Here is a 24,711-nt window from a genome sequence, read left to right as displayed (position 1 = left end):
TATATATAATTCAAACTATATAGACATCTAAAAAAGCTAATAAAAAATGACAAAAACACAATAAAATTACTAAAACTTTAAAATTAATGTGAAAAATTCAAAATATTACAAAAAACTATAATAATATCTCAATGATACTAAATAACACCATACATTATTACACTTATTCTGTGTAAGTGAATGAATGAATAGACATGAAATATTATTGTGTAAAAAATCTCAAAACCTTTAGATCTGCTTAAATGCTTGATTCAAATTAGGTTTTTATAGACAAATACAAATATAAGATGTACGACCAACATTGTATTTTAAATGTATGTTGTAAGAGTGGAAGAAGAAAAAAACAAACAAAAGCAAAACAACAACAACAACATCAAACCTGTTCCTCCTTCAACAGTGTTTAAATGCAAAGCATGAAGTTGGTTGATGAACATCCAGAATTAGCAGAGCTGGAATATGAGAGCCGTTTCAGTTGTGTCTCATGTTTTCATGACTTGGTATTCATAGGAATTGGTTAACTGGGACAAGATTCATTTTAATAAAGGTTTTGAAGGAATGAGCATTTGAAAGTTTGTTAACTGATGTTCTGGTCTGTGTGGTGTGACGTGAAGTCGAGGTGTGTGAGCAGCTGTTGTGAAGCACTGCAAAGCTGTTACGTAAAGCTGCAGAGGAGGCTGAGAGGAGACGCACATCTCAACATCCTACACATGCTGAAGTTTGTGCTGGAGGAGAAAATACTGCCACGGTTTACACTCACAGAAGGGAGAATCTCACGAAACCTGTCTGGTTTCAAGTATGAAAACAAGTATGTCTGCAACATATTCCACTCCAAGAAATTTGATTTTGTCAACTGAATGAAGCCTAATTTCGGACCTTCAAGACACTGGTATATTATCTGATGACAATTACACCAAAAAAAAGTATTAAAAAACTTAAAAAAATTAAGCTTAATTATTTAGGACCTTTAAGACATTATATTACATTATTTGATGACAATTAAGCAAAACGTAAAAACGACTAAAAACTTACAAAATTACGTTAAATTATTTAAATTAATAGAAATGAATACATGAATACAATAAAATATCTATATATAAAATAATATAAGTGATGATAATAATAATGATATATATATATATATATATATATATATATTTGTGTGTGTGTGTGTGTGTGTGTGTGTGTGTGTGTGTGTATGCATGTGTACGTACGGACGTGACGTAACGACCAGGAAGCTTAAAAGCACGTGCAGTGGAACCGGCGTCAGCTTTCTGTCATTCAGCAAGTGCTCTCTGTGTGTGTCAGTCATACTGTTCGTTGTGAGTCTTATTTGGTGTTGTTTGTCCCTATAAGCTCCACTATGTTTAAAGCCAAGGCTAAGACAAAACAGAAGGGCGATAGCAGATCGCGTTACAGATTGTGTATGCCTCCCTGCCTTCGCTACATCACGAGCGGGGATACACACAGTCTGTGCGTGGTCTGCTTGGGAGTGAAGCATGCGGAGTCAGCTCTCGAGGGAGCCGACTGCCCGCATTTCGAATGCATGCCACTATGTACGCTTCGCTCCCGGAAGGCTCTCTTCGAGGAGGGAGCCTTCACCAGCGGTCCTCACGGTGCTGGCCCTGCTTCCGCCGAGGTGGAGTGCCAGCTGCACTCGTGGGGTTCGCAGGTGGATCTGGAGGACGGATTGGAGACGGGCGAGTCCCTATCTTCTTCCTCACCCGCCAGATCCGGCGCTCTCTATCTAATTCTAAACTAATTCTACCCCCGGGGAGAGGGCTCGACACTCCACCTGTCTTCCTCTGAGGTGGTTGACGTGGTGGGCGTCGAGGAGGATTTGCCCCCTCAATTGCCCCAGTATGAGGAGCTCTTGGAGGTGGTCACTCATGCAGTGGCCAAGTTAAACATCGACTGGCCCGCTGAAAAACAGGCTGAACCGCAGAGAAGCAAGTTGGATGAATGCTTTCTGCGGGCCAGGTCACCACCTCCACGCCGGAGAATATCGTTTTTCCCCGATCTCCACGCTGAGGTATCGAGATCGTGGGCCAGGCCCTTCTCGGTCCGCCTCTTCATTCCCGCCTCTGACTATTACAGCAATGTGGCGGGGTTGAACGAGCGCGGGCTATCTGTCCCCCGGTGCGGCATGGCAAAGTCTCCAGCATTGCCCTCCAAGCCGCTGCGAACAACATCAGCGCTGGTGGGCAAGGGGTATGCGGCAGCAGGTCAGGCTGGTGCGTGTCTGCACACTATGGTAGTGTTACAGGCATACCAAGCCGACCTGCTGAAGGAGTTAGATGAGCGTAAGGAGGTTAAATCTGATGACATTTCAGAGTTAAGGCGAACCGCTGATCTCTCCCTCCGCGCCATCGGGCGGTCCATGGCAGCACTTGTGGCAGCGGAGAGGCATTTGTGGCTGACCCTGTCTGACATGAGAGAGAAAGACAGGGTCTGCCTAATGGACGCCCCGCTTGCGCCTTCTGACCTGTTCGGCGACACCATTAACTCGGTCGTCGACAGGTACCAGGAGGCCCGTAAACAAGCAGCGGTTCCTCCCTCGCCGCTCTCTTACTCTGGGGGCTGCTGGGCGGGGTCTCCAGCGAGCGCTGCTCTCAGTCCCTTCTGCCCGGAAACGTAGCAGAGCTGAGAAGCTCGCCACCTCTTCGGAGGTCTCTAGAGCTGCTAAATCGGCCGTCTCCTGCCGGTGTGCCGCTTCAGGGCACCGATATAGCAGCTCCAATTACACCAGAGATCAGTCTTGAGAGACTGATATATATATATATATATATATATATATATATTTGTGTGTGTGTGTGTGTGTGTGTGTGTGTGTGTGTGTGTATGCATGTGTACGTACGGACGTGACGTAACGACCAGGAAGCTTAAAAGCACGTGCAGTGGAACCGGCGTCAGCTTTCTGTCATTCAGCAAGTGCTCTCTGTGTGTGTCAGTCATACTGTTCGTTGTGAGTCTTATTTGGTGTTGTTTGTCCCTATAAGCTCCACTATGTTTAAAGCCAAGGCTAAGACAAAACAGAAGGGCGATAGCAGATCGCGTTACAGATTGTGTATGCCTCCCTGCCTTCGCTACATCACGAGCGGGGATACACACAGTCTGTGCGTGGTCTGCTTGGGAGTGAAGCATGCGGAGTCAGCTCTCGAGGGAGCCGACTGCCCGCATTTCGAATGCATGCCACTATGTACGCTTCGCTCCCGGAAGGCTCTCTTCGAGGAGGGAGCCTTCACCAGCGGTCCTCACGGTGCTGGCCCTGCTTCCGCCGAGGTGGAGTGCCAGCTGCACTCGTGGGGTTCGCAGGTGGATCTGGAGGACGGATTGGAGACGGGCGAGTCCCTATCTTCTTCCTCACCCGCCAGATCCGGCGCTCTCTATCTAATTCTAAACTAATTCTACCCCCGGGGAGAGGGCTCGACACTCCACCTGTCTTCCTCTGAGGTGGTTGACGTGGTGGGCGTCGAGGAGGATTTGCCCCCTCAATTGCCCCAGTATGAGGAGCTCTTGGAGGTGGTCACTCATGCAGTGGCCAAGTTAAACATCGACTGGCCCGCTGAAAAACAGGCTGAACCGCAGAGAAGCAAGTTGGATGAATGCTTTCTGCGGGCCAGGTCACCACCTCCACGCCGGAGAATATCGTTTTTCCCCGATCTCCACGCTGAGGTATCGAGATCGTGGGCCAGGCCCTTCTCGGTCCGCCTCTTCATTCCCGCCTCTGACTATTACAGCAATGTGGCGGGGTTGAACGAGCGCGGGCTATCTGTCCCCCGGTGCGGCATGGCAAAGTCTCCAGCATTGCCCTCCAAGCCGCTGCGAACAACATCAGCGCTGGTGGGCAAGGGGTATGCGGCAGCAGGTCAGGCTGGTGCGTGTCTGCACACTATGGTAGTGTTACAGGCATACCAAGCCGACCTGCTGAAGGAGTTAGATGAGCGTAAGGAGGTTAAATCTGACGACATTTCAGAGTTAAGGCGAACCGCTGATCTCTCCCTCCGCGCCATCGGGCGGTCCATGGCAGCACTTGTGGCAGCGGAGAGGCATTTGTGGCTGACCCTGTCTGACATGAGAGAGAAAGACAGGGTCTGCCTAATGGACGCCCCGCTTGCGCCTTCTGACCTGTTCGGCGACACCATTAACTCGGTCGTCGACAGGTACCAGGAGGCCCGTAAACAAGCAGCGGTTCCTCCCTCGCCGCTCTCTTACTCTGGGGGCTGCTGGGCGGGGTCTCCAGCGAGCGCTGCTCTCAGTCCCTTCTGCCCGGAAACGTAGCAGAGCTGAGAAGCTCGCCACCTCTTCGGAGGTCTCTAGAGCTGCTAAATCGGCCGTCTCCTGCCGGTGTGCCGCTTCAGGGCACCGATATAGCAGCTCCAATTACACCAGAGATCAGTCTTGAGAGACTGATTCCCTTAGTGGACTATTTAGCAGCGTGGAAACTACTGCCAAATGTGTCTCAGTGGGTCCTACATTGTGGGTCCTATCGTATTCAGTTTGGCTCTCCACCGCCGTGTTTCAGGGGGGTCATTCCTATTCTGGTCGACCCCGAGCAGGCTCTGGTAATGGAACAAGAAGGTGGTCCCTCCTCACGAGAGAGAGTCCGGGTTTTACAGCCGGTACTTCATAGTTCTGAAGAAGGATTTAGGATTGCGTCCCATTTTAGATCTGTGTCAGTTAAACCGCTCAGTCATGTGACTGAAGTTCAAGATGCTCACTATCAAACAGGTCGTGTCTCAGATCAGGTCCGAGGACTGGTCTGTCACGATAGATCTAAAAGACGCATTCTTCCATGTCTCCATCCTTCCCCAACACAGGAAGTTCCTGAGGTTTGCTTTTGGGGGCGAAGCATACCAATATCGAGTTCTTCCCTTCAGACTTGCACTCTCACCCCGCACTTTTACGAAGTGTGTGGATGCTGCCCTGGCTCCTCTGCAACTCCAGGGCATCCGCATACTGAATTATATTGACGATTGGTTGATTTTAACTCTATCAGAGCATATGGCGGGTCGACATTGAGATGTCGTTCTCACTCACATGATAAAGTTGGGGTTGAGACTGAACGCCAAGAAAAGTGTGCTCTCTCCATTACAGAGCGCCATTTATCTGGGCGTGGTGTGGGATTCGACCACGATGCAGGCACGTTTGTCTCCTGTTCGGATTGAGTTGATCCTCACGGCAGTCAAGAGAGTGAAAGAAGGCCTGTCACTCACTGTCAAGCAGTTTCAGAGACTGCTGGGTCTGATGGCAGCTGCGTCCAACGTGATACCTCTTGGCCTGCTGTACATGAGACCCCTACAGTGGTGGCTCAAGACCAAGGGGTTCTCCCAGAGGGGAAACCCGCTTTGCATGATCAAGGTCACGCGGCGATGCATTCGTGCCTTAGACATGTGGAAGAAACCTTGGTTCTTGGCTCAGGGCCCGGTGCTGGGAGCTCCTTGTCGCCGTGTAACACTAGCGATGGACGCGTCCCTCACCGGTTGGGGAGCGGTCATGAGTGGCCACCCTGCCCACGGTCTGTGGAGTGGTCGCCATCTGACGTGGCACATCAACTGCCTGGAGATGCTGGCCGTGTTTTTAGCACTGAAACACTTTCTCCCAGACCTAAGAGATCGCCATATGTTGGTGCGCACCGACAACACAGCAGTGGTCTCTTATATCAACCATCAGGGAGGTCTGCGTTCGTGCCCCTTGTAGAAGCTGGCACACCAGATCCTTGTGTGGTCCCAGGGCAAACTCCTCTCGCTGAGAGCAGTGCATATTTCTGGGTATCTCAATATGGGAGCAGACAGGGAGAGGGCTCGACACTCCACCTGTCTTCCTCTGAGGTGGTTGACGTGGTGGGCGTCGAGGAGGATTTGCCCCCTCAATTGCCCCAGTATGAGGAGCTCTTGGAGGTGGTCACTCATGCAGTGGCCAAGTTAAACATCGACTGGCCCGCTGAAAAACAGGCTGAACCGCAGAGAAGCAAGTTGGATGAATGCTTTCTGCGGGCCAGGTCACCACCTCCACGCCGGAGAATATCGTTTTTCCCCGATCTCCACGCTGAGGTATCGAGATCGTGGGCCAGGCCCTTCTCGGTCCGCCTCTTCATTCCCGCCTCTGACTATTACAGCAATGTGGCGGGGTTGAACGAGCGCGGGCTATCTGTCCCCCGGTGCGGCATGGCAAAGTCTCCAGCATTGCCCTCCAAGCCGCTGCGAACAACATCAGCGCTGGTGGGCAAGGGGTATGCGGCAGCAGGTCAGGCTGGTGCGTGTCTGCACACTATGGTAGTGTTACAGGCATACCAAGCCGACCTGCTGAAGGAGTTAGATGAGCGTAAGGAGGTTAAATCTGACGACATTTCAGAGTTAAGGCGAACCGCTGATCTCTCCCTCCGCGCCATCGGGCGGTCCATGGCAGCACTTGTGGCAGCGGAGAGGCATTTGTGGCTGACCCTGTCTGACATGAGAGAGAAAGACAGGGTCTGCCTAATGGACGCCCCGCTTGCGCCTTCTGACCTGTTCGGCGACACCATTAACTCGGTCGTCGACAGGTACCAGGAGGCCCGTAAACAAGCAGCGGTTCCTCCCTCGCCGCTCTCTTACTCTGGGGGCTGCTGGGCGGGGTCTCCAGCGAGCGCTGCTCTCAGTCCCTTCTGCCCGGAAACGTAGCAGAGCTGAGAAGCTCGCCACCTCTTCGGAGGTCTCTAGAGCTGCTAAATCGGCCGTCTCCTGCCGGTGTGCCGCTTCAGGGCACCGATATAGCAGCTCCAATTACACCAGAGATCAGTCTTGAGAGACTGATTCCCTTAGTGGACTATTTAGCAGCGTGGAAACTACTGCCAAATGTGTCTCAGTGGGTCCTACATTGTGGGTCCTATCGTATTCAGTTTGGCTCTCCACCGCCGTGTTTCAGGGGGGTCATTCCTATTCTGGTCGACCCCGAGCAGGCTCTGGTAATGGAACAAGAAGGTGGTCCCTCCTCACGAGAGAGAGTCCGGGTTTTACAGCCGGTACTTCATAGTTCTGAAGAAGGATTTAGGATTGCGTCCCATTTTAGATCTGTGTCAGTTAAACCGCTCAGTCATGTGACTGAAGTTCAAGATGCTCACTATCAAACAGGTCGTGTCTCAGATCAGGTCCGAGGACTGGTCTGTCACGATAGATCTAAAAGACGCATTCTTCCATGTCTCCATCCTTCCCCAACACAGGAAGTTCCTGAGGTGGGGGCGAGGGGGCGAAGCATACCAATATCGAGTTCTTCCCTTCAGACTTGCACTCTCACCCCGCACTTTTACGAAGTGCTGCCCTGGTTCTTCCATGTCTCCATCCTTCCCCAACACAGGAAGTTCCTGAGGTTTGCTTTTGGGGGCGAAGCATACCAATATCGAGTTCTTCCCTTCAGACTTGCACTCTCACCCCGCACTTTTACGAAGTGTGTGGATGCTGCCCTGGCTCCTCTGCAACTCCAGGGCATCCGCATACTGAATTATATTGACGATTGGTTGATTTTAACTCTATCAGAGCATATGGCGGGTCGACATTGAGATGTCGTTCTCACTCACATGATAAAGTTGGGGTTGAGACTGAACGCCAAGAAACTCTCCATTTCTCCATTACAGAGCGCCATTTATCTGGGCGTGGTGTGGGATTCGACCACGATGCAGGCACGTTTGTCTCATTGAGTTGACGCTTTGCATGATCAAGGTCACGCGGCGATGCATTCGTGCCTTAGACATGTGGAAGAAACCTTGGTTCTTGGCTCAGGGCCCGGTGCTGGGAGCTCCTTGTCGCCGTGTAACACTAGCGATGGACGCGTCCCTCACCGGTTGGGGAGCGGTCATGAGTGGCCACCCTGCCCACGGTCTGTGGAGTGGTCGCCATCTGACGTGGCACATCAACTGCCTGGAGATGCTGGCCGTGTTTTTAGCACTGAAACACTTTCTCCCAGACCTAAGAGATCGCCATATGTTGGTGCGCACCGACAACACAGCAGTGGTCTCTTATATCAACCATCAGGGAGGTCTGCGTTCGTGCCCCTTGTAGAAGCTGGCACACCAGATCCTTGTGTGGTCCCAGGGCAAACTCCTCTCGCTGAGAGCAGTGCATATTTCTGGGTATCTCAATATGGGAGCAGACATCCTGTCGAGGCAGGGGCCGAGGTTCGGGGAATGGATGATTCACCCCGAGGTGGTGAAGCAGATATGGAGAGTTTTTGGCCAGGCTCAAGTAGACCTCTTTGTGACTCAGGAGACATCGCAATGTCCCCTCTGGTTCTCTCTGACTCAACCAGCTCCTCTGGGACTGGATGCCATGGTACAGACTTGGCCGAGGCTTCATCTGTATGCTTTTCCCCCGATCGCTCTGCTCCCGGGAGTTCTGGAGAGAGTGCGCCGGGACGGGGTCCATCTGTTGCTAGTAACCCCATTCTGGCCGGGCCGAGTATGGTTCTTGGACCTGATTTCTCTCCTTGACAGCTCTCCATGGGAGATTCCCGTCAGGAGGGATCTCCTCTCACAGGCGGGTGGCACGATATTTCACCCTCGCCCAGAGCTGTGGAAGTTGTGGAAGTTGTGGGTGTGGCCCCTGAGGGGGCACAGCTCATAGCTTCCGGTCTCTCAACCGAGGTTGTTGAGACCATCCTCCAATCCAGAGCTCCCTCTACGAGGAAACTGTATGCCATGAAGTGGAAGCTTTTCACTTCATGGTGCGGAGACCGCCAGCTCGACCCAGTCAACTGCCTGGTTGGTACAGTTCTGGAGTTCCTGCAGGCCCGTTTCTCTGCAGAGTTGACCCACTCCACCCTAAAGGTCTACGTGGCGGCCATTGCGGCCTACCATGTCCCTCTTGGTGGCCAGTCAGTGGAAAAACACGTCCTAGTTACACGTTTCCTCCACGGTGCCCTGAGGCTGAGGCCCCCAGTACGATCCCGTGTCCCTCAGTGGGATTTGGCTGTGGTGTTAGAGGCTCTCTGTAAGGCTCCCTTCGAGCCCATTGAGGAGATATCTGATTGCCTTCTGACAATTAAGACTGCCTTCCTTCTGGCGATTACTTCTCTAAAGAGAGTTGGGGATCTACAAGCCCTCTCAGTGGCCCCTTCTTATCTTGACTTTGTGCCCGGCATGGCCAAAGTATTTCTCTACCCTCAGGTGGGGTATGTCCCTAAGGTTCCCTCTGTTACACCACAGCCTATCGTGCTACAGGCCTTCTGTCTTCCTCCCTTCAGGGAGCCATAGTGACATACTTCCGGCATCCCTGTGTGTGCTTGCTTCACTCCTAGAAGCTGATGCCGGTTCCACCGCACGTGCTTTTAAGCTTCCTGGTCATTACGTCACCCCGCCCATGATGTCTCGCCCATCCATTGGACTGATTACACATGGGATTCAGAGCGTGGTCATGCTGAAGGCATTCCCCTAGCGTTTCGACGCAGCGTCTTATTCCCTTCGGGGAACCATGGTTACATGCGTAACCTGGAGACGTTTTTCTCTTTTTACTTAATTATAATTAGCACATAATTGTTCCTTTTACTGTCATATGCAATTATTAATTTCCTGTAAAACATTTAATCCTAACCCTAATGAATTAAATTAATAGAATAAAATACATTAATAAAAATATTTAAAATATTTATTATTAACAATAATAATAATTATATTATATTATATTATAAAGTAATAATTATTCAAATTAATCACATCAAGATTTGCATCATGGTAGTAATTGCTTCTTTTTTTTTTCTTTTTTTTTTACAAACAAACATTTGGATGCATGATAATTGCCTTTGAGAATAATTAATACAAACAATAAATACAAACAAATTCAAAAGTAAAACATCCCGATGCAGAATTTGGGGTCAAAATGGGCTTTATTTTCAAGAAAATAATGTCACAATAATATTATAAATTAATAATTTTCTTTATGCAAAATGTAACTTATTTTTTCACTTTTGACCCAAGTACACATTGTTCCTGTCATATGCAATTGCCAATTCCTTCTATAATGAGTAATTTTAATTATGTACAGACAGTATTGATTTTTACTCAGCTCTGTGTTGGTTGTTCACATATTTATGACAGAAGCCCCTATAGCTGTGACGGGGCAAAGGGACCGATGCTGGATAAACATTAGTTGAAAGACTGCAGAAAGTTAACTTGAGAAAGTTAATAATTTATCAGTGGCTCTCTGATCCTGGTGAAATCCAGCTGGCTGAAGAGCTCTGAGTCTCATCAGTGGAAACATGTCAGACTCGCTGGTGTGTGTCAGTGATTATGAGCATCAAGCTCAAAGACTTTTACCAAAGTCAGTGTTTGATTATTATTTCTCAGGAGCAGACGAGCAGCAAACGCTGCGTGATAATGTAGCAGCGTTTGGCAGGTATGTGACCGTTCATCATCATATAAACGCCATTTGTTTTGACAAGCTTTTATTACAGAGAAGACATGAAGAAAGGCATATACTGTAAGTGTGAATCTTTACAAAAACATGTCGGGTTGTACACTGTACAAAATTATTTTTTGAAGTTTATGGAAGATTATGGAGTCTTTCTGTTTCAAAATTTCACATTTAAAGCAATGTGTATTTTCAGCTTTTTGTAATTATTTGTGAAATTTACTAGCACTTTTTGAGTTAAAATTGTCAATCCTATACCAAATGTTAGTGTATTTTACCTCAAAATCAAATTTAAAAAAAGAAGAAATTATATTTTTGCATTGCAAAAATAAAGTCTATTTCAAAAACCATTATATATATATATATATATATATATACACATATATATATATATCAAGAAGTCTATGATGTAAAATTGGTGGTGTGTCTTACCGTAGTTAAAGATCTGGCCTTGTAACCCAATAACCCAAGAGTTGAAGGTTCAAAGCCCAGATGATCTGATTCCGTTGAACACGTAAGCGCATGTTTGTCCAGGCGTAAGACAAACATATTCTCAGCTGATCAGGAAAAGAAAGTGTCTGCTAAGTGAAAAAAATAATGACAGTACAAATGCGTGAGCAAAAGAACCAACTATTATCTGATAGCAACAAATAAATCTTACAGGGGAGACTGGGGCTAGTTGTCACAGTCAAGATTTCGCAGGGTTTAATTCAAGCCGAATTTATAAAAAGAATTAAAAATAGAGATCTAAATCATGACATACTAAGTAATAATTATGAGATAAAAGAGATAGAAATGAGGACGTGGTTGAAATTATGACATAAAAAGTCTAAATTATGACATACTAAGTCATATACAGTGGGGAAAAAAAGTATTTAGTCAGCCACCAATTGTGCAAGTTCTTTTCTGGATTTTTTTTTCTCATTTTGTCTCTCTTAGTTGAGGTATACCTATGATGAAAATTACAGGCCTCTCTCATCTTTTTAAGTGGGAGAACTTGCACAATTGGTGGCTAAATACTTTTTTGCCCCACTGTATATGAAATAATAGAGATAAGAATGAGATCAAGGTTGAAATTGACATAACATGTCAAAATTATGAAATACTAAGTCATAATTATGAGATAAATGATCAAAATGACATTAAAGTCAAAATTATGACATAAAAAGTCAATTATTACAAAAAGTTAAACTTATGACAAAAGTCATACAGTTATGACAAAATAATGGCAGTCATAATTGTGAGATAAAAAGTTAAAATTATGGCATGCTCAGTCATAACTATGAAAAAGAGATAAAAAATTTGACAAAAGTTGACATTAAGACATGAAGACAAAATTATGACAAAAACGTTTAAATTGACATACTAAGTCATAATTATGATTATTTAAACTACTACGAAAGTTGAAACTACTGTATGATGTATAAAGCCAAAATTATGACATACTAAGTCATAACTGTGACAAAAAGTAAAAAATTATGACACTTTAAAAAAATATATATCATGTTATATTTTTAATCTCATAATTAGGATTTTTCCAAAGATTGTTTTTTTTTCATATGTGGCAGAAATTACTTACTGTTACTGTTATTACACACACACACACACACACACACACACACACACACTGACTGTTAATGAATACATTCAATGGGGCATGTTGTCACACAATATGGGGAAATGTACTCACAATGAAAACCTGCTGTTTATTGACATTTCTTTATCAAATTGAGAAGAACACCTTTTCTTGAAATATGATCTCCTGATTTATAATTATTTATAAATCCTATTTAGAGTCACTATATATAAACTATATATAAATAAATATGTGAGAGAAATTAAACAATGTTCAAATTTACCAAACAGGTAATAACAGAACTGAGTCAGCCTATCACAATGTTGACAGGAATTACACTTCTTCTAAATGTTTTGACCTAATTTTAGACAGTCTCTCTGGGTTGTGTGGGGTCAGTTACACCCAGTTATAATTATGTGCATTTACCTTGGCCTGGAGCATCCGTGTGGGTGGGCAGACGGACCCTAGAGACCTAAACACGGCCTTACAGCAGTGTCAGCAGAGGCACTGTCCAGATGAATATTGCCACTGTATTAGTCATACATATATATTAGTCATATATGTATATTTATAAAATGTGCAAACAAGACGTCCTTCCAGGTTACAGACACGCGTTGTGAAAGTTAAGTGAACTGCGGTCAGATCCGATGAGTCACGAAATGAACACAAATATTAACACAAAATTGAGTGACCGTCAGGGCTGAAGTCATACGCCTACACAACTCATGCAGGAAAAAACAAACGGAAACATTTAATCTATTTAGAAACACGGTTTCCACAAAAAGTAGCTTGCTGCAATTGTTTCTTAATTATTTTATTGAATATATTTAGCTGAAAATGCTTTAAACCACCTTTAATACAAGTGCAGATTTTTTTTTTAGTATAGAAACCAAACTTTGCAAAATGAATGAGCCAAGACTATCAAAATATCCATCATTTAATTTTTTTAGGATTTTTTAGAAGTTTTTAAGAGATATAACATTAAACTTTAGACTGTGTTTCATGTATCAACAGGTTTTCATACCCACTATAATGGGACAACATGCCCCACTGTAGTTAAGGTCTCTTTTAGTCAAGACTTTAAGGTTTGTGTCTAAAAAAAGACTATAATCAATTCATAAATAAACCCACCCATTCTCTTTAACAACAAAAAATTAAAATAAAAACTGACAACTAGCCCCGGTTGTATCTATATTTATTTATTATATGAAGTTGTTATTTCTGAAATATGAATTGTGACTCTGCTGTGACCTGCAGGTGGTGCATTTACCCTCGTGTGCTCAGAGACGTGTCCACAGTGGACATGTCCACCACAGTTCTGGGCCAGAGAGTCAGTATGCCCATCTGTGTGGCAGCTACTGCTATGCAGCGAATGGCGCACCCCGACGGCGAGACGGCCACTGCGAGAGGTCAGACACCATCAACTTACCCTGGAGCTACAAGCTTCACAGTGACTGCAATTACTATAGCTGACCACATGGTGGCACCATTAGTCTTTCCGACATTCTACAGTATATCCTGCTCCCAATCACACTCAAATTACCCTTACAAAAATTGATCATGGTTACCATAGTATGAGCTAATATTCTATAGTTTCAGTGTGGCCGTAATATGGAAGTCCATTTTTGACACATAAGAAAAAAAAATACATAGTCATAATTACTCATACTAATTCAATTATGAGATAACAATAGAAATCATGACATGTCATAATTGTGATGTAATAAGTCATTATTATGAAATAAAATAAATAAAAATGAAATAAAAAGTCATTAAAAAATTAGATAATGGTTGAAATTAATACATAAAAAGCCAAAGTTATTAACCACAAAGTCATAAATATGAGATAAGAGGTTGAAATTATGACACACTAAGTCATAATTATGAGATAAAAGAGATAAAACTGAGATAAAAGTATAATATTAGGTTATGCTTAGTTATACTGTATGCAATATGTAATTTTCACCGCTAGAGGGCGCATATTCAAAATAAACAAAGAGATAATGGCGTAGTTTGATGACGCGGTGACTGAGTGTGGAATCATGGGAGTTGTCTTCATCCCCACAGCCGATGCAATCTGACGGGACTCGGGCAGAAATCATGTTCATGGATGAGCTAATGATTTATTAACGTTGTAGAATGAAGCAGGGTGAGGCTGGAAGCCGTCGAAGCGAAACGAGGCCGCTGAACGAGCGTGACACGCGGCATTTTTTTCCCATTAATTATTAAATAAAAAGTTGAAATTATTACATAAGTCATAATTGACATACTAAGTCATATTTTGAGACTAATGTATCTCATAATTATGAGATAAAAAGTTGAAATTATGACATTAAGTATTGATAATGAGATAAAAAGTAAATTATATGAAATTATTATTATGAAATTATGACATACTAAGTCAACTATGAGATAAAAAGTCAAAATGATAACATACTTCCATCATCAAATAAAAAGTCAAAATTATGACATAAGTCATTATGAGATAATTAGTCAACATTTTGACAATTAATACTTAATATTTCATCTCATAATTTTGACTTTTTAATCTATTAATTTATACTTTTTTTTCGTAATTTGACTTTTTTTATCTCATATTTTTTAACATTTCATGACATATTTTACATGTTTTTTTTTTCTTTTGAGGCAGAAATGGGCTTCCATACTTCTGTACTACTGTCAGTAGTAGTGAATACAAAATTATCACAGTTTTATTGAAGTAAAAATTCTAGTACCTATGCAGAGCTTAGGCAGAAACGTATTGGCTTTGCACTTTGTGAGGGGTATATTATCTCAGAGCAGATCCCACACACTTTAGGTGACATTACCTCTGTTTGAAGGTTCGAACCCAAGACCATTCAGTATCTTGTAAGCCACACCACCCTTATGACAATCACCCTGCTGTTCTGACTTGTCCTCTGGTCTCTTCCCGTCCACAGCCTGCCTGTCCTGTCACACGGGGATGATGCTGAGCTCATGGGCCACCTCCACCATAGAGGAAGTAGCGGAGGCCGCACCGGGGGCCGTGCGCTGGATGCAGCTGTACATTTATAAAGACAGAGCGCTGACTCAGTCTCTGGTCAGGAGGGCTGAGAAGGCCGGGTATAAGGGTATCTTTGTCACAGTGGACACACCTTATCTTGGCAGGCGACGTGATGACGTGCGCAACCGATTTAAGCTGCCCTCTCATTTGAGGTAAACGCTGAGACAACCACACGTGATGTGCGTGCGTGCCAGCAGCATGCTTTACAGACATCGCTGGTTGCGTTTGTAAACTCACAAACACAGTGTGAATTGTTCATCTGATCTGAAATCAGAATATACATAGAGTAATCTGATCTGAATCAACAATTGGTGATTTCAGTGCAACTTCAGCAGCAGCAGCAGCATGTGACAGGCAGGACGTATTATTATGTTGTCACACTGTCGCTTTTCTGCCGCTCTGGAGGTTTTTTATGACTTTTGCACCAACGATTCATAATTATATGGTCAGATCTATAATTACATATTCCAATTTTGCGCCATAGCAACTGCATATCACTGGAAACCACCCGGAATAGCTTATCAACTGCATAGCAACACCCTATCATCCACTCATTACACTTTAGCAACTGCATAGGAATGCTCTAACAAACACTGAAAACATCCTAGTAACTGCATTGCAACATGATGCATAGCATCATGCTGTGGCAACATGTATAGATGATAGTATATTTTAACAATCAACAAGTGGTGAGTTCATTGCAAATTTTACAGCATCATATTAGAGCCAGGACACATTGCTACAATTTATTCCCAAAGCGACTCCTTTGCAACCACATAATCCAGTGACCCACAATGCTTGGAAACCAAATATTAACACCCTAGCAGCCATTTAGAACTCCCTGGCAACTGCAAAGCAATGCCCTGTCATGCATTTAAAAATTATATTGTCACTCAGATCTACAACTTTTACTTCAAAGCTCTGGCGACCACTCAGAGCACCCTGGCAACTGCATAGAAACACCTAAGCAACCACAAAACGTTCTAACGGCGACTCAGAATGTTTAGAAACCACATAGCAACACCCTGACAACTGCTTAAAACTCCCTAGCAACTGCATAACAATGCCCTGGCATGCATTTAGAAATTATATAGTCAGATCTGCAACTATAATCACCTTAGCAACTGCATATCAAAGCCCTGGCAACTCCTCAGAGCACCCTGGAAACTGCATAGCAACACCTTAGCAACCACATAACGTTCTAACAGCAACTCAGAATGCTTAGAAACCACATAGCAACACCCTGGCAACCACTTAGAACTTAGCAACCACATAATGTTCTAACAGCAACTCAGAACATTTAGAAACCACATAGCAACACCCTGGCAACCACTTAACTACCTAGCAACTGCATAACAATGCCCTGGCATTCATTTAGAAATTGTATTGTCAGATCTGCAACTTTAATCACCTTAGCAACTGCATATAAAAGCCCTGGCAACCACTCAGAGCACCCTGGAAACTGCATAGCAACACCTTAGCAACCACATAACATTCTAACAGCAACTCAGAATGCTTAGAAACCACATAGCAACACCCTGGCAACCACTCAACTACCTAGCAACTACATAGCAATGTCCTGTCATGCATTTAGAAATTATATTGTCAGATCTGCAACTTTACACATCTTAGAATCTGCATACCAACTCCCTGGCAACCACTCAGAGCACCCTGGCAACTGCATCCCAACACTGTAGCAAACACATTATGCGCTAACAGACTCTAGATGCTTTAATTCTTACTTTTATTACTATAAAGGTGTAAATAATTGCAATATCTACAATAAAGTAGCATCTTCATTTACACCTTTCTAGTCAAACAGATGTTTTGACAAATAGTTTTGATTTAATGCACTTAAAAAAAAAAAACCTCACAAGAACTATAAAGAAAATTCGATCATATCAACTCCTTTTACAATTCTTCTGAGGTTTCTTCATAAACAAAACCTCAGTTTTCTCACCCTCATGGACAGATTATTTTACACGTTTGTCGTCCCTTGAAAACCAAAGCGCTCACTGAAGAGCTTTATGTATTTATGGAAACAGAAATCTCTCTCTCGAACCGGGGAAGTGTACAGTAGATCACTCCGCTCATGGGGATTAATACTCTCCGCTTTAGCTCCGTCAACACTCGCTATATTATGGTTTTTTATGTGGGGAAACATTCAGATATCAGCAGTTCTACAGATACGCCAGCAGCAGCCCACTATAAAAATGCCCTCATGAAAGTAAAGCCTTCCTGCTCTGGATCCCACGAGGTGAATTATGGCAATTAGAAATCCAAAAAAGCATCACGGCCTCACCGTACATTTCAGCACAACTGCCTCAGTATCCATCAGCAGTGACACAACATGAACTTCATCTCAACCCTCCCGGAGACTTTCGCTCGGCCCCACAAATCAAAGCGCAGCAGCGGCAACAAGGTGCCATTGAGCGTGAGCTCTGGTGTTTGGATAAAACCCCGGCTCAGTTTTCATACACTGACCAAAAACAACACTCACAGGACTAATTCCATTTTGCACTCTGGGTTTTTTTCCCCCCAGGATGGCCAATTTCGAGACCCCTGATTTAGCGTTCTCCTCAAAAGAAGGTTACGGGGAGGACAGCGGCCTGTCGGTGTACGTAACTCAGGCCATAGATGCCACGGTGAAGTGGGACGACATCGCCTGGCTGAAGAGAATGACCTCGCTGCCTGTGGTGGTCAAAGGGGTTTTGACAGGTGAGCCATCCTGTCGTGTTTGGTGATTGGAGGAGCTGGCATGTCATGTGTGCTTGTGTCCGAAAGCGGTGATTCACAGGCAGAAAACTGAATTCAGACAGGATTCAAATGCGGCATAACAACAGGAATAACCAAACAAAGATTTAGTGAAAAAATAAAAAATAAAAAAAAATACTGCACGTACATCATCTGTGATTGTATCTGAAAGCTGTCCAGACTTTACAGGCAGAAAACTGGATTCAGACAGACTTCCAATGCATCATGACATCATGTGTAAAGATCTAAAACAAATTAAAGTGAGGTTTAGAGACAGTCAAACAAAGATTTAGTGGCAATGTTTATTTTTAAATAAAATTAAATAAAATATAAAAGATACTACTACTACTACTACTACTACTAAGTTTTATTTTTATAGCGTCTTTCCAAAACTCAAGGTCACTTTATAACGTTAGATAAAGAGGGGGACAAAAATAGACAAATAACAAAGTATATATATAACAAAGTAATACAATTTAATAATAATAATAATAATAATAATAATAATAATAATTTTATAGCTCCTTTCCAAAACCCACGGTCACTAATAAAGTAAATATGATCAAATATAATATGAATAAAATACAAATATAAACAAATATACAAAAACATAAAATATAATAAAATAAGAACAAATATAAATTATATAATATAAATAAAACTATAACTAAATAAACTCAGTAAATAACTAAATAAAACTAAAATATAAAATAAAATAAAGCTAAATAAAAAATAAGTTGAATTAAGAGATGTGTATGAATAAATGTACACATTTAAACCACTCCATCAGACACCATTTCTATTCTTTCCACCAACCGCCAAACTGCACGCACAGGACTGTGGGATAGCTTCTTGGCCATTGAAGGATAAATTTGTTCTGTCTGTAAAAAGGGGCCAGATAAATGCATGTCATGTAAACATTATATATTTAAAATGTGAAGACCTACACTAGTACACTAGCTGACCTCAAAGCCAATAGACATGAAATAAAGTCATGTATGACATGAAATTCAATAGACATGAAATAAAGACATGTAATGTCTTCTCTTGCCTGCACCCTTAAAATAAAGGCTGTATGGAGATTAAAATCATTCTTGATGTTGCGTTTGTAAAGTCAGTTTATTAATTTATGGATTATTTAATGCAACAGTACAGATGTTCATTCTGAAAAAGAACTTCAGAATAAAAGTTTTAACTTTTTGGTTCTAACTGGAACCTTTATTTTTAAGAGTGTGGAATGCTCACCGTCACTGGTACAGAACGACCTATTTGCATAATCTAATCAAAACAAAGCGGCCGGTCGACCCCGTCTGTCAGCGAGGGGCCGCTAATTAAAGATAATGTGTCATTTATCTCCCGGGAGGAAAAAGCAGTCATACTGTGAGCGCTGAGGTTATCTCAGAAACGTCTAGAAGCTTTACTGCTGTTATTGTGTCTTCAGATAAACTTTTATCTTCTCTTTGGCTCTGGAAATAGCACATTCTGTAAATAAAAGAGCGAACACACACACACACACACACACAAAGTCTTTTTATTTCAGCACAGACCAAATGATTTAAATATGTTCCCTGACAAACTCAGAAATATATGTTGAGGGGGGAAAAAGTAATTGGGGAACGCCATTAGTTATTTTAGCTCATGTGTGGAACATAATTTTCCTTGAAAAGTGCATCCTTTCCTGTTGGCCTCGGCTGAAAGGGAAACACTATTTAATCATTTTAGGGATTTTTCCGAACAGAACAAACTTGAAGAAATTAAATTACACTATGTAAAGCTCATTTTTCACATTTTCTGAAGCTGCTTTCCTGTGCAAATGTCGGCATTGTGATTCTTTTAATGAGCAAGTCTTTTAAATGCAATAGTAGCAGAAATGCTTGCAACAAAGGAATAGTTCATCCAAAATTGAAAATCTGCTTACAATTTACTCACCCTCAGTCCATCCCAGATGTAGATGAGTTTGTGTCTTCATCAGGTTTGGAGAAATGTAGCATTGCATCACTTGCTCAGCAGTGGATGCTCTGCAGTGAATGGGTGCCGTCAGAATGAGAGTCCAAACAGCTGATGAAAACATCACAATAATCCACAATCTGGAGAAGACAAAAGCTGAAACAAATCCAGCATTAAGACTTTTTTAACTTCAAACAGTTGCTTCATAATCCATAATAACTCTTCCTCCAGTGGAAAAGTCATCTGGTCTGAATCAGGAGAGAAATCTGCACAAATCAAGCACCGTTTACAAGCCAAAACAGCTCTAAACAAATATGTGGCTGGATTTTGATGTGAGAGACAACAGGAGATGGACTTTTTCACGGGAGGAAGTGTTATTATGGATTATGGACTCAGATTTTAGCTGGAAGCAACAGTTTGAAGTTAGAAACTTCTTGATGGATTTGTTTCTTACAAACACGCAGCTTTTATCTTCACAAGACATTAACTGATGGACGGGAGTGGTGTGGATTATTGTGATGTTTTTATCAGCTGTTTGGACTCTCATTCTGACGGCACCCATTCACTGCAGAGCATCCATTGCTGAGACACTGATACAATGCTACATTTCTCCAAATCTGATGAAGAAACAAACTCATCCTAATCTTGGATGGCCTGAGGGTGAGCACATTTTAAGCCAATTTTAATCCTTGGGTGAACTAGTCCTTTAAATACAGATAAAGACAGTACTGCACACCATAATTGCAATGTAACATAATTTCCTCCATGCAAAAGATTTTGGCTCCAAATTGTAGAATGAGAAAAGGCAAAACTGCTTCAGAAGAACCGCAGTAATTAATGTTCTGCTCATGGTGAATCTTGCCATTATAGCTGAAGATGCCAAAGAAGCTCTGAAGTATGGGGTGGATGGAATACTTGTGTCAAACCACGGAGCAAGACAGCTTGATGGAGTTCCCGCCACCGTAAGTGTCTGTTGAAGAAATGAGAGTATAACTGAGAATGAAAGCCTTTAAGCAATAACATACAGTAATGTGATGGAGTATGTCGGTGCAGATTGATGCTCTGCCTGAGATCGTAGAGGCTGTAGAAGGAAAGGTGGAAGTCTTCATGGACGGAGGGGTCCGTAAGGGCACAGATGTGCTGAAGGCTCTGGCTCTGGGAGCAAAGGCTGTGTTTGTAGGGAGACCCGTCCTGTGGGCACTCGCCTGCGAGGTAAAACACAGTAAATATTGAATTACTGGACATGCATGTTAGTTCTTAATGTCTTACCGGACATCAAACTTTCTGTCTGTAGGGTGACAAAGGAGTCAGTAATGTTCTCCAGTTACTGTGCGAGGAACTTCACCTTGCATTGGCACTTACAGGTAGCTCGGTTTAAGCATTACTATGTACATGTGTGATCAAAAATAAATAAATAAAATAAAATAAATATTTTTCATAACAACAAAAAAAGTAGAAACAGTATTAAAAAATATTTTAAAATAATATATATAAAAAGGTTACATAAATTCCGGTAGTTTGGTTTGAGCATTAGTATATGCATGGGTGATCAGAATAAAATAAAATAATTATATAAATGATCTGAACTGATTTAAAGTAAAACAGAATTTGTAATTCAAAAAATAATTACAATAATAAGTAGAAACAGTACTGAACTACATAAAATACTATATACAATATTTAAAAATACTACTTAAAAAAAGTTACATAAATGCAGATTAACCAGTGTGTTTGATATTGTTTTTCTGTATGTTGTCTTCTGGCAGGATGTCGCTCACTGAAGGAAGTCAATAGATCCCTTTTGAGAAGATCTGAACTCATTTCAAGGTTTTAATGAGCAGAAAGGTTGCATGCTGGGGGATTTCATGTATGTCAGTGACTGGACCAACTTGTGTAATGAATTTCAAATGAACCCGGAGGATTTGGGCACGACAGATTTAGCATCATGAATAAAACATTTGTGTAAGTCATTCGTGTAAAAGTTTGAATAAATGCATCAAAAGCGTGTGGTTTGTACAGACGTACTGAGCCTGACAGCAGTAATCCTTCCTGTTTACTGGAAGCAGGCAATGTTTAGTAACCCAAACCAGTTTTGTGACTCTTCCAGTTTTCTTCACTGTCCGGACACTGGGAACAAAACGAAGAGGATATTAAAAGGCATATTTCAACTACATATGAACCAGGGCTATTATAGTTAACTAAAACCTTAACTAAAAAAAAAAAAAAAAACATTTTTGTCACTTGAAATGAAATAAAATACTGAAAAAACCATAAATATGTTTTATAAAAAAAACAAACAAACAAAAAAAAAACTGCATATTTAAATATGCTACTTTAAATGTTATATATACATATATATATATAGTTCGTCCTTCCGATCCGCCCACTGCTGCTCGCTGGCGAGAGAGGAGGGTGAGTGTGATACGGCTCTGGACCGTCCACAGCCCCCCGTCCCCTCAGGGGACCCAGAGAAGGGAGAAATTGCTCTTTTGTCGAGAATTTGGGTACCACTGGCCGGTGGCAGAAAAAATCTAAACAAAAGATTCTCCCCCCGGCCCTCCTCCGGGGGAGGGAGTGGTGCGTTCACCATCTCCCGAAGAGCAACTCCCTCCATCTCTGGGTCTTCGCTCTTGCACCTTCGCTTACCACCAGGTCTGGCGGGGGCGGCGGCCCGCGGGGCGGCTCCCCTGCGGGCTGCTCCTCGGCGCGGTGAAAAGCTGAATATGTGCTGCACCTGCTGCCTACTTATACTCACGCTGTGATCAGCAGCAGCTGGATGCAATAATCGCATGCCAATGTGCATTGGCTCGTTTAGTTACACTCGAAGTAGATTGGTCCCTCTAAGCGAGATCCCAATTTCGTCGGTCCTCCGACGTGACGTCGAGAGTGACCGACTGAAAGGGAACAGTAAATGATTACTTCATAATGTATGTGACTGCTGTTTTTCTTGCACGCAAGATTTCCTCATATGTACTTGTCATTTGCATTTCTCTTTTTCATTACAGTAATGTGAACGGTTTCCCAGCCGTACGGTCACTGCAGCGAGCTTCTCATGAATATGCATTCTCCCTCCACGGGGCCCGAAAGGCAAACAGGTTTGTGAGAGGTTCAGAAAGGTCACACACAAGGCATGGGATTTCTTTACTAGCTCTTTCCATGGCTGAACCACAGGACCTGAATGAAGCCATTATATGCATTGACTCTCCACAGGAAAACAAACTTTGTCAGGGTCTATTCATTAGCACCTAACACTTTGTTTAAACCGCCTACTTGTGTGCAGGGGCCAGAAAGGGGAAGTGAACTCCTGCTGAATTCAAACAAAACCTACACTTTATGAGATTTCAAGAGGTTTTGCATTGTTTACGTGCAACCTAGATACTTAGATGATAAATATACAATGGCTCCAAATGTTTTTGCATTAGATAAAAAATGTAAAATCAATTGCATATGCATGCAGATGATGCCACTCCTTCTTTGCTTTCCAATGCAATTATATTTACAGTGGGTATAGAAAAGAATCACCCCTGTTGATCTTAAGCCGTCATATCACTAGTGCTGACGCAGCAGGCCACCAGTTATCTCAATATAACCTCGCTTCCAGGTCGCAGAAATAGAGTTGCATTGAAGGATATCATTTTGAAACACTGTGTGGCCATGAAGAATCTGAGCGAAATGCACCCGCATCACACAGCTGTTATTCTAATTTGTTTGAGCGTTTGCAAATAGCACAGAGACCGCATCACCCATAAAAGTTAGCAGAGGTTTTGCTTAACAAGGCACTTTTGTCTGACCAGAGGAGGGCACTTGTTCAAACACACAAACCAAAGTGAAGAAAACAAAAGTGGCTCATCGAGAGAGAGAAGGAACGTTCTCCTCTCATGTCACCAGATGCACATGCAGATACTCAGAATGGCTTACTACAAAACTACTATTTTTGCAACAGTATTGTGGGAATAGAATATCTAGATGACTTACTATATATGTAAAAATGTGCATTATAACCAAAGCATGCTGTTTGTGGCATAATGCATCCCATAATAATGCAATGCACTCAACTTCATCGTACATCTCCAGTGCAGTGTTGTTAGTACTTTCTGAAAATTGTACATTTTTTTGTTATTGAAATAAAGCTGAAATAAAATATAAATATTAGATGAAATATAAATATTATAAAATATGAAAATAATATAAAAATATACAAAATTAAAATAATGTTGATTAAAATTAAAACAATTGTTTTTGTTGTTGTTTTTTTAATTAAATAAAGCTGGAATAAAATATAAATATTAGATGAAATATAAAATGTTATAAAATATCAAAATAATATAAGAGTATAAAATATTGAAAAAAATTATATAATAATATCAAATTATAAACATCTATAAATATTGAAGTATACAATTGAAATTTAACTGAAAATATGTTTGTTGAAGTACTAGAATTACTAAATGTAAAACCAGTAAATAAAACAGAATAAAAAATTTAAAAAAAAAATAACAAATTGCTAAACCTTTAACTAGAATATATAAATAAAAAATACAAAAAATTAAAGGCTAATTTGAATTATTAATGAATACTGATAATAGTTTATACACACTGTAAAAAACTATTTGTTGAGTCAACTTAAAACACTTTGTTCCCCCACTGTCTTCATTTTTTTTAATCAAAATTTTTTTTTGCAGATATTTTAACATGCGTTTTTGTGTTGAAACAACAGTTATACTAGTTCATTCGACTTTCAGCTTAGTTAAGTGCTAATAAAATAAAATTTTCTTGTTGTCTGGACAATTTATAAAAAGTTAGTTATGTCTACAAAAAAAAAAAATAATAATAATAATTTGATTATTTCAAAGAGGGTGATTATTTTCTATACCCACTGCAAAAGTGCTAAAATAACACTAGTATTGTGTGATGTATAAACCGTGATAAAAAAAATGGGATATCAGCTCAAAAATATTTTCTTTCAAATCTTTAACTACAGAAACAAAATTAATATAAGTAGATAAATAATAATGTGA

General features: G+C 42.0%; 1 protein-coding gene across 1 annotated transcript; it reads left to right on the top strand.

Annotated features, from left to right (window-relative positions):
* Window positions 1–10,175: 10,175 nt before the first annotated feature.
* On the top strand, window positions 10,176–21,873 carry hao1 (hydroxyacid oxidase (glycolate oxidase) 1). The gene is made up of 8 exons (XM_016284046.1): window positions 10,176–10,358; window positions 13,207–13,358; window positions 14,889–15,144; window positions 17,535–17,710; window positions 20,564–20,655; window positions 20,747–20,905; window positions 20,988–21,057; window positions 21,460–21,873. Exons 1-8 carry the CDS (start codon window positions 10,222–10,224, stop codon window positions 21,525–21,527), a joined length of 1,110 nt encoding a protein of 369 aa, XP_016139532.1. The 5' UTR covers window positions 10,176–10,221; the 3' UTR covers window positions 21,528–21,873.
* The last annotated feature ends 2,838 nt before the right edge of the window (window positions 21,874–24,711 follow it).

The sequence above is a fragment of the Sinocyclocheilus grahami genome, unplaced genomic scaffold, assembly GCF_001515645.1.
Source record: "Sinocyclocheilus grahami isolate Dianchi unplaced genomic scaffold, SAMN03320097.WGS_v1.1 scaffold179.1, whole genome shotgun sequence".
Classification (NCBI taxonomy): Eukaryota; Metazoa; Chordata; class Actinopteri; order Cypriniformes; family Cyprinidae; genus Sinocyclocheilus; species Sinocyclocheilus grahami.
The sequence above is the reverse complement of the archived record's forward strand: the minus strand, read 5'-3'. Positions and strand labels throughout refer to the sequence as shown.